General features: G+C 45.9%; 1 protein-coding gene across 1 annotated transcript; it reads left to right on the top strand.

Moving 5' to 3' along the window:
• The first annotated feature begins 494 nt into the window (after positions 1-494).
• Positions 495-10657, top strand: AICDA (activation induced cytidine deaminase). The gene is made up of 4 exons (XM_044299809.1): positions 495-516; positions 7695-8116; positions 8252-8367; positions 10204-10657. Exons 1-4 carry the CDS (start codon positions 509-511, stop codon positions 10255-10257), a joined length of 600 nt encoding a protein of 199 aa, XP_044155744.1. The 5' UTR covers positions 495-508; the 3' UTR covers positions 10258-10657.
• The last annotated feature ends 349 nt before the right edge of the window (positions 10658-11006 follow it).

Below are 11006 nucleotides of genomic sequence, written 5' to 3' on the forward strand. Positions count from 1 at the left end.
TGTACAAGAATATAACTACTATAATACTGCCTCCTATGTACAAGAATATAACTGCTATAATACTGCCTCCTAAGAGTTAGAACATGTTTAGAGATTGTTTTTCCCCAGTTGATAGTTTGAAGATCTTTATGGTGCACAATTTCTGGATCATAATAAGAGACACTAGTGGATTCCTCCCACCCAAATTTGCACATATGCACCACAAATACTACAGCTGCCAGGTTCTTCCCAGGTGGAGGACCAGCCATGGTTTGGAGATGTTTGGTTGGGCTTTGTCTGTCATTTCTCGAGTGGAGGATTTACTAAGAAAATCATTCAGAATGTCATCTAGAGGAAGAACAGTTCAGGGTGTAAACAATTTTTAGGTTACTTTGTACATTTTTGAATCCTGACCGTTGACTATGATAATACATGGGGGAAGGGTTGGGGGGTGGTGACATCATATGGGGTATTTTAAGGACGCTGCTAGTATCGAAGTGACTCAGAGGCACGGTTGAGGACTCCAGAAATGGACAGGTGAGACCCCAGCATCCTTCGCGATATCACTTTGAGTCTTCGTCCTACTGGCTGAGTCTTGCGTTATTACTCATTGTATACAGCGCAAACACGTACAGACATACTTCAGTGATCGGCAAAGAGTGGCAGCACGTTCTCTTAGTAACATCGAGAACATTTTGGGCAAATTTGATTTACTAATCTCTCTCCTGGCTGACTCAAAGCGAAGCTCCATAGATGATCACAGCAAAATGTTAATAATAATAATATGCAGCTACAGTGTGTATGATGTGCTATATTTGTAGTTTGCATCATATATCCAGTGTCAGCTTCTTGGTTGGTTTTTAAATCATAATTAGTAATTTCACTATAGATTATACCATATTTTGTATTAACATTTTTGGGGCATTTCTTTTCTTGGTATTAATGTTTTCTTTTTATTGTGTGTTACATTTACTTATATATTTTTATATATGTGATTTTTCCTCTAGTTTCTTCCTGGTTACTTGTTTATGTAGGTTCCATATTATGACTATATGGTGACATTACAGATAGCAGACATGATTAATGGAGGCAGCTCCTCCTTTACATGCCACACGGCTGACTCTAGAACATTTCATTCATACTTTCCGAATAACGGAATCTCTTTTTGACTGTTCTTCCTAATTCTTCTCGAGATAAACATTTGTGTGTAATTGTTCTGGATTCCCCAGTGCTAAAGTTGAATTGTTCTATCCAGTGTCTGTGAAATATGTTCTAGAGACCTAAGTGTCTATGTGTTATTGTTCTGTACCCTAAGCGTCAGTGTATCAGTGTTCTGTCAGTGTATCAGTGTTCTGTCAGTGTATGAGTGTTCTGTCAGTGTATCGGTGTTCTGTCAGTGTATCAGTGTTCTGTCAGTGTATCAGTGTTCTGTCAGTGTATCAGTGTTCCAGAGCTGTATCAGTGTTCTGTCAGTGTGTCAGTGTTCTGTCAGTGTATCAGTGTTCTGTCAGTGTATCAGTGTTCCAGAGCTGTATCAGTGTTCTGTCAGTGTGTCAGTGTTCTGTCAGTGTATCAGTGTTCTATCAGTGTATCAGTGTTCTGTCAGTGTATCAGTGTTCTGTCAGTGTATGAGTGTTCTGTCAGTGTATCAGTGTTCTGTCAGTGTATCAGTGTTCTGTCAGTGTATGAGTGTTCTGTCAGTGTATCAGTGTTCTGTCAGTGTATCAGTGTTCTGTCAGTGTATCAGTGTTCCAGAGCTGTGTCAGTGTTCTGTCAGTGTATCAGTGTTCTGTCAGTGTATCAGTGTTCTGTCAGTGTATCAGTGTTCTGTCAGTGTATCAGTGTTCCATTGCTCTATTATCCCAAGAATTAATGTGTCTTTGTTCTGTTCTCCAAGCGTTAGCTCTTCATTCTTCTAGAACCCTGTGCCTGTGTGCTATTGTTTTAGAACCCTTCGGAATCTTGCGCACGATTGTACTCCGTATGCTTTCCATTTCTGTGTTTCCGTTCCGTTCAAAGATAGAACATGTCCTATTATTGTCCGCATAACGGACAAGGATAGTACTGTTTTATCAGGGACCAGCTGTTCTGTTCCGCAAAAAAACTGAATGCACACGGACGTCATCCGTTTTTTTTTTCGCTGATCCGTTTTTTGCGGACCGCAAATTACTGAAAAAGCCATTCGGTCGTGTGCAAGAGGCCCTATTGTCAGTGAACCATTATTTTGTTTCCAAAGTATCAGTTTTCCATTGATCTGTATCCCAAGTTTCACAGTGTAGATTTTTAAGAACCCCGAATGTCAGACTGACCTTGTTCTAGAAACCTATATGTCACTGTGTTATGTTCCCAAGCCCCTGTGTGTCATTGTTCTAGAACCTTAAGTGTCAGTGTTTGATTCGTTATGGAATCCGGTGTCACTATGTTATGGTTCTGTATCCCGAGTGTAGGTGTGTGAATGTTTCTTAATGTTTCTTAAATATCAACATGTCATTGCTCTAGAACCTTGTGCCATTGCTTTGTATCCAAAGTGTCAGCTTTCCATTGAGCTGTAACGCAAGTAACACTGTGTCATTGTTCTAGAACTCTGTGTCAGTGTGTCATTGTCACAGAACCCAGAGTATCAGTGTCACTATCCTGGACCCCAAGTGTCAGTGTCATTATCCTGTACCCCAAGTGTTAGTGTCATTATCCTGTACCCCAAGTGTCAGTGTCATTATCCTGTACCCCAAGTATCATTGTCATTATCCTGTACCCCAAGTATCATTGTCATTATCCTGTACCCCAAGTGTCATTGTCATTATCCTGTACCCCAAGTGTCAGTGTCATTATCCTGTACCCCAAGTGTCAGTGTCATTATCCTGTACCCCAAGTATCAGTGTCATTATCCTGTACCCCAAGTATCAGTGTCATTATCCTGTACCCCAAGTGTCAGTGTCATTATCCTGTACCCCAAGTATCAGTGTCATTATCCTGTACCCCAAGTGTCAGTGTCATTATCCTGTACCCCAAGTGTCAGTGTCATTATCCTGTACCCCGAGTGTCAGCGTCATTATCCTGTACCCCAAGTGTCAGCGTGTCATTATCCTGTACCCCAAGTGTCAGCATCATTATCCTGTACCCCAAGTGTCAGTGTCATTATCCTGTACCCCAAGTGTCAGTGTCATTATCCTGTACCCCAAGTATCATTGTCATTATCCTGTACCCCAAGTATCATTGTCATTATCCTGTACCCCAAGTATCATTGTCATTATCCTGTACCCCAAGTGTCAGTGTCATTATCCTGTACCCCAAGTGTCAGTGTCATTATCCTGTACCCCAAGTGTCAGTGTCATTATCCTGTACCCCAAGTGTCAGTGTCATTATCCTGTACCCCAAGTATCAGTGTCATTATCCTGTACCCCAAGTGTCAGTGTCATTATCCTGTACCCCGAGTGTCAGCGTCATTATCCTGTACCCCAAGTGTCAGCGTGTCATTATCCTGTACCCCAAGTGTCAGCGTCATTATCCTGTACCCCAAGTGTCAGCGTCATTATCCTGTACCCCAAGTGTCAGCGTCATTATCCTGTACCCCAAGTATCATTGTCATTATCCTGTACCCCAAGTATCATTGTCATTATCCTGTACCCCAAGTGTCAGTGTCATTATCCTGTACCCCAAGTGTCAGTGTCATTATCCTGTACCCCAAGTATCAGTGTCATTATCCTGTACCCCAAGTGTCAGTGTCATTATCCTGTACCCCAAGTGTCAGTGTCATTATCCTGTACCCCGAGTGTCAGCGTCATTATCCTGTACCCCAAGTGTCAGCGTGTCATTATCCTGTACCCCAAGTGTCAGTGTCATTATCCTGTACCCCAAGTGTCAGTGTCATTATCCTGTACCCCAAGTGTCAGTGTCATTATCCTGTACCCCAAGTATCATTGTCATTATCCTGTACCCCAAGTATCATTGTCATTATCCTGTACCCCAAGTATCATTGTCATTATCCTGTACCCCAAGTGTCAGTGTCATTATCCTGTACCCCAAGTGTCAGTGTCATTATCCTGTACCCCAAGTGTCAGTGTCATTATCCTGTACCCCAAGTGTCAGTGTCATTATCCTGTACCCCAAGTATCAGTGTCATTATCCTGTACCCCAAGTGTCAGTGTCATTATCCTGTACCCCGAGTGTCAGTGTCATTATCCTGTACCCCGAGTGTCAGCGTCATTATCCTGTACCCCAAGTGTCAGCGTGTCATTATCCTGTACCCCAAGTGTCAGCGTCATTATCCTGTACCCCAAGTGTCAGCGTCATTATCCTGTACCCCAAGTGTCAGCGTCATTATCCTGTACCCCAAGTGTCAGCGTCATTATCCAGTACCCCAAGTGTCAGCGTCATTATCCTGTACCCCAAGTGTCAGTGTCATTATCCTGTACCCCAAGTGTCAGCGTCATTATCCTGTACCCCGAGTGTCAGCGTCATTATCCTGTACCCCAAGTATCATTGTCATTATCCTGTACCCCAAGTGTCAGTGTCATTATCCTGTACCCCAAGTATCAGTGTCATTATCCTGTACCCCAAGTGTCAGTGTCATTATCCTGTACCCCAAGTGTCAGTGTCATTATCCTGTACCCCAAGTGTCAGTGTCATTATCCTGTACCCCAAGTGTCAGCGTCATTATCCTGTACCCCAAGTGTCAGCGTCATTATCCTGTACCCCGAGTGTCAGCGTCATTATCCTGTACCCCAAGTGTGAGTGTCATCATCCTGTACCCCGAGTGTCAGTGTCATTATCCTGTACCCCAAGTGTCAGCGTCATTATCCTGTACCCCGAGTGTCAGCGTCATTATCCTGTACCCCAAGTGTCAGCGTCATTATCCTGTACCCCAAGTGTCAGCGTCATTATCCTGTACCCCAAGTGTCAGCGTCATTATCCAGTACCCCAAGTGTCAGCGTCATTATCCTGTACCCCAAGTGTCAGTGTCATTATCCTGTACCCCAAGTGTCAGTGTCATTATCCTGTACCCCAAGTGTCAGTGTCATTATCCTGTACCCCAAGTGTCAGCGTCATTATCCTGTACCCCGAGTGTCAGCGTCATTATCCTGTACCCCAAGTATCATTGTCATTATCCTGTACCCCAAGTGTCAGTGTCATTATCCTGTACCCCAAGTATCAGTGTCATTATCCTGTACCCCAAGTGTCAGTGTCATTATCCTGTACCCCAAGTGTCAGTGTCATTATCCTGTACCCCAAGTGTCAGTGTCATTATCCTGTACCCCAAGTATCAGTGTCATTATCCTGTACCCCAAGTGTCAGTGTCATTATCCTGTACCTCAACTGTCAGTGTCATTATCCTGTACCCCAAGTATCAGTGTCATTATCCTGTACCCCAAGTGTCAGTGTCATTATCCTGTACCCCAAGTGTCAGTGTTATTATCCTGTACCCCAAGTATCAGTGTCATTATCCAGTAATTTCCCCCAAATTGCCCCACACAGTAATTTCCCCCACACTGCCCCATACAGTAATTTCCCCCACACTGCCCCATACAGTAATTTCCCCCACACTGCCCCATACAGTAATTTCCCCCACACTGCCCCATACAGTAATTTCCCCCACACTGCCCCATACAATAATTTCCCCCACACTGCCCCACACAGTAATTTCCCTCACACTGCCCCATACAGTAATTTCCCTCACACTGCCCCACACGGTAATTTCCCCCACACTGCCCCATACAGTAATTTCCCCCACACTGCCCCATACAGTAATTTCCCCCACACTGCCCCATACAGTAATTTCCCCCACACTGCCCCATACAGTAATTTCCCCCACACTGCCCCATACAGTAATTTCCCCCACACTGCCCCATACAGTAATTTCCCCCAAACTGCCCCATACAGTAATTTCCCCCAAACTGCCCCACACAGTAATTTCCCCCAAACTGCCCCACACAGTAATTTCCCCCACACTGCCCCATACAGTAATTTCCCCCACACTGCCCCATACAGTAATTTCCCCCACACTGCCGCATACAGTAATTTCCCCCACACTGCCGCATACAGTAATTTCCCCCACACTGCCCCATACAGTAATTTCCCCCACACTGCCCCATACAGTAATTTCCCCCAAACTGCCCCACACAGTAATTTCCCCCAAACTGCCCCACACAGTAATTTCCCCCAAACTGCCCCACACAGTAATTTCCCCCACACTGCCCCATACAGTAATTTCCCCCACACTGCCCCATACAGTAATTTTCCCCACACTGCCCCATACAGTAATTTCCCCCACACTGCCCCATACAGTAATTTCCCCCCCACTGCCCCATACAGTAATTTCCACCACACTGCCCCCGCACAGTAATTTCCCCCACACTGCCCCATACAGTAATTTCCCCCACACTGCCCCATACAGTAATTTCCCCCACACTGCCGCATACAGTAATTTCCCCCACACTGCCGCATACAGTAATTTCCCCCACACTGCCGCATACAGTAATTTCCCCCACACTGCCCCATACAGTAATTTCCCCCACACATTCCCCATACAGTAGTTTCCCCCACACATTCCCCACACAGTAGTGTCCCCCACACTGCCCCCTCACAGTAATTTCCCCCACACTGCCCCCTCACAGTAATTTCCCCCACACTGCCCCCTCACAGTAATTTCCCCCACACTGCCCCCTCACAGTAATTTCCCCCACACTGCCCCCTCACAGTAATTTCCCCCACACTGCCCCCTCACAGTAATTTCCCCCACACTGCCCCATACAGTAATTTCCCCCAAACTGCCCATATTGTCATTTGCCCCCCACATAGTAATCCCTACCATAATAATTTGCCCCCCACAAAGTATTCCACCATATTTCCCCCCCTCATGTCCCCCAAAGTTGGCACAAAAAAAATCTAAAAGCTAAATACTCACCTGCACTTGCTCCCAGAGTTCCGGCACTGTACTGCTGAGTCCCGGACAGGCGCACGCGACGACGTCATTTCACTACCGCATAGGCCTCAGACCTACAAGGCCTAAAGCCTATGGCGGTGATCGGGGGCAGGGCAGGGAACTATACTCTCCGCTCTCGTGCCCCGCCGCAGCATGTGGATTTCAGCGCTTCAGCAATGAGCCCTTCCATCTGTATTGGTGGAAGCGCTCATTGCTTCTGGGCCTGGCAGTTATTCCAGTCTCGACAATCCGCTGTGGTCTCCAAAGCCTGGACTTCAGATTCTGCACAGAAACATTGTAGCAAACTGAGAGATTTGTGCTGCTGATGGGATACAATTGTAACAAACCTACAGCTGTGACTAGTATCAGCTGTATACAGGCTTTTAGCTTAAAGGGGTTATCCAATCCTATAAAATGCCCCCCCATATGCCCGGGTTCCTCACACTGAATATACTTACCTGGGTCCCCGCTCCCGGCGCCGCTCCTGGTCCCTGCACCGCCGCTGCTGCTCCTCCCCGTGCGCAGATGAAAACATCCGGTGTCGGGGGGGAGCAGCCAATGACAGGCGGAGATGGAGACAAGCCTCCCGTCCCCATCCCCGCCTGCCATTGGCTGCCCCCCGACACCGGATGTTTTCATTCGCACGCGGGGAGAAGCAGCAGCGGCGGTGCAGGGACCAGGAGCGGCAAGCCAGGTAAGTATATTCAGTGTGGGGGGCTCGGCATATGGGGGGGCATTTTATAGGATTGGATTCCCCCTGAGGATTGAACCTTTATAATCTCCCTTCACCCTCCAGTCTGCTACTGAAGCGTAATAAGTTCCTGTACCACTACAAGAACCTCCGCTGGGCACGAGGCCGGCACGAAACTTACCTGTGTTACATCGTCAAGCGCCGGTACAGCTCGGTTTCCTGCGCCATGGATTTCGGCTACCTGCGCAATCGGAGTAATTGCCACGCAGAGATCCTGTTCCTGCGCTACCTGTCCATGTGGTTGGGGCATGATCCAAACAGGGCGTTCCGGGTCACCTGGTTCAGCTCATGGAGCCCGTGCAGAGACTGTGCTCGTCGCACCGTTGAGTTCCTGCTCAACCATCCCAACCTGACCCTCCGCATCTTCAGCGCCAGGCTGTACTTCTGCGAGGAGCGAAACGCGGAGCCGGAGGGACTGCGTAGGCTGCAGAGAGCAGGCGTACGAATGGCGGTCATGAGTTACAAAGGTAAGATGTGAAATGAGCGATGGCGCCAGAGAGCAGCGGCAAATACAACGTCTGCTTGTTCTCGTAGGCTTACTTAGTTAAATGACATATTCAGCTCTGCTACATCACCTTGTCCGCCTTCTTAACCTTTCGTAGACTACTTCTACTGTTGGAACACTTTTGTGGAGACTCGAGAGCAAAGGTTCGAGGCTTGGGATGGATTGCATGAGAATTCGGTGCGGCTCTCGAGAAAACTGAGGCGTATCTTAGAGGTAAGTACAAGCGTCTCTTACCTGCTCCTAGTAAGCTGTGGTCCAGTCCGAAAACTCTTTATTTAAATGTTGACCCGCTTGATCCGACTCAGGAAGACCCCACAGACCTCCACCCCTCTCTACCATCTCTAGTCCCTAAAAGTAAGGTGTCATTTGGCTCACTCGTTGAGGTCACTCTCCAAAAAGAGAAAACATTTTTTTTTGCAGTACCACTGCCCACCACTAGGTGGCGATAAGAGACCTTTGAAATCCCAAAATTATTGTCAGATTTATTTTCTGTGTGTGCCATAGTTTATATAGGTAATGAAGGAAAGTGTGGAGTCCGCACACCTGTATGTAATGGGTGCTCGTGGAGGACTTCAGTCACGTAATAGGTAGGTAATCCACGGCACACCAATGTCTTTTGTTTGCAAATTTATTTTGAACACAAAAATTCAAATGATGTCAATATATGACTGATCGCGCCATTATAAGAACATGCACGTAATATAATTGTAGGCCATAATGTATCCCAACGTTTCGGGCCTATCAAGACCTTTCTCAAGGGATCTGACCAACCAGTCCTATGTCCTCCTTACTTTACCTACCCTCCACTTTCTCTACATTAGTGCTAAAATTCTGAGACTTGGATCTCTTTCCATTTTTTATCCTTTCTTCGTTCTTTCTTTATCTTTATGACCTGTCAATGATATGTAACGCTCATCGCCTTGAAAAGACAGTAAAGCAGAATATCTCATGTTTATACTTTTCACCGATCCCTTGAGAAAGGTCTTGATAGGACCGAAACGTTGGGATACATTATGGCCTACAATTATATTACGTGCATGTTCTTATAATGGCGCGATCAGTCATATATTGACATCATTTGAATTTTTGTGTTCAAAATAAATTTGCAAACAAAAGACATTGGTGTGCCGTGGTGTATATAGGTGGCATCTGCTCGAAATATTAATTTAGGCCTAATAGAAAGGCCAATTTCCGCTAGGGTGGTCAGATTCCGAGATCTATGGGAACTTAAAGGGGTTGTCCAGTGTTGTACAAGTGATAGCCCATCTACAGGATAGATAATCAATGTCTGATCGTGGGGGTCCGATACCCCGTACTCCTGTCAATCAGCTGTTTCAGTCGGTGCTGGAACTGCACAGCGCCATGATTTGTCTAGTGGACGGAGCTAGTAACTGCAGCACTGCTTTAAAGAGCAGCAGTTTTGTCCCTATGACACCGGCTCGTTCCATGTGCACTTGGCGGCTGAAGGCATCTGTGTTGGTCCCATGTTCATATGTGCCCGCATCGCTGAGAAAAATGATGTTTTAATATATGCAAATGAGCCTCTAGGAGCAACGGGGGCGTTACCATTACACCTAGAGGCTCGGCTCTCTCTTCATCTGCTGCGCCCTCTGCACTTTGATTGACAGGTCCAGGCAGTGTAAATGTCATCACACCTCAAAGTGCAGAGGGCGCAGCAGATGTAGAGAGAGCAGAGCCTCTAGGTGTAACGGCAACGCCCCCATTGCTCCTAGAGGCTCATTTGCATATATTGAAACATCATTTTTCTCAGCAATGCAGACACATATGAACATGGGACCAACAAGTGCACATGTAACAGCTCAGCCAGTGTCAAAGGTACAAAACTGCTGACAGATGCCCTTTAATTCCCTTCATTGGGTGCAGCGCTGCAGTAACTACTGCACTGCTGTATCGGACCCCGACGATCAGACATTGATGGCCTATCCTGACATGGTGCAGGGTCCTGGGCAGGTGCCCCTTTTGCATGGTCCGTATCGAGCTCAGGATCTTTGGAAGACTAACCCGCCATTCCTTCTCCTTTCCATACAGCCTCCATATGACATGGAAGACTTACATGAAGCATTTGATCTTCTGGGACTTTAGGGGATGTCTCAGCAAATCAAAATGAAAAATTTTACTGAGATCCAGTTCAAAACTGGCAAATCGCCAGGAAATGTGAGTCTCCGAGGAAGAAGAAGTGGTGCAGAAAGGCAGCGGAGAACCTTCATACAGCTGAAAACCGCGGGGACAAAAAGTGACATCATTGGCATAAAGAGAATCGTCACAAATACCAAAGGTCCCTGAAACTGCAATAACAAAAAACACAATGTGCAATACCACTGACAACCACTATGTGGCGCAAAAACATAAATAAACCTAAAACATCTCAGCACAACACATCAAGGTGGATAAACCTAGAGGGAAAGAGGGCAACTGCAGTCACAAAAGCAGATTCGTCTGCTGGTTCTGATCCACATTGTACCTCAAAGGGAGCAGTATTATAGTAGTTATATTCTTGTACATAGGAGCAGTATTATAGTAGTTATATTCTTGTACATAGGAGCAGTATTATAGTAGTTATATTCTTGTACATAGGAGCAGTATTATAGTAGTTATATTCTTGTACATAGGAGCAGTATTATAGTAGTTATATCTGTACATAGGGCAGTATTATAGTAGTTATATTCTGGTACATAGGGGCAGTATTATAGTAGTGTATATTCTCTGTACATAGGAGCAGTATTATAGTAGTTATATTCTTGTACATTAGGAGCAGTATTATAGTCGTTATATTTCTTGTACCATCAGGAGGCAGTATTATAGTCGTTATATTTCTCTGTACATAGGAAGCA

The sequence above is a fragment of the Bufo gargarizans genome, chromosome 6 (assembly GCF_014858855.1).
Source record: "Bufo gargarizans isolate SCDJY-AF-19 chromosome 6, ASM1485885v1, whole genome shotgun sequence".
Taxonomy (NCBI): Eukaryota; Metazoa; Chordata; class Amphibia; order Anura; family Bufonidae; genus Bufo; species Bufo gargarizans.

Excerpts from the sequence above, each read along its gene's own strand:
- AICDA (XM_044299809.1), top strand. Across the intron at positions 8,117-8,251 it reads GGCGGTCATGAGTTACAAAG|ACTACTTCTACTGTTGGAAC; the intron begins GTAAGATGTGAA and ends AACCTTTCGTAG. Across the intron at positions 8,368-10,203 it reads AACTGAGGCGTATCTTAGAG|CCTCCATATGACATGGAAGA; the intron begins GTAAGTACAAGC and ends CTTTCCATACAG.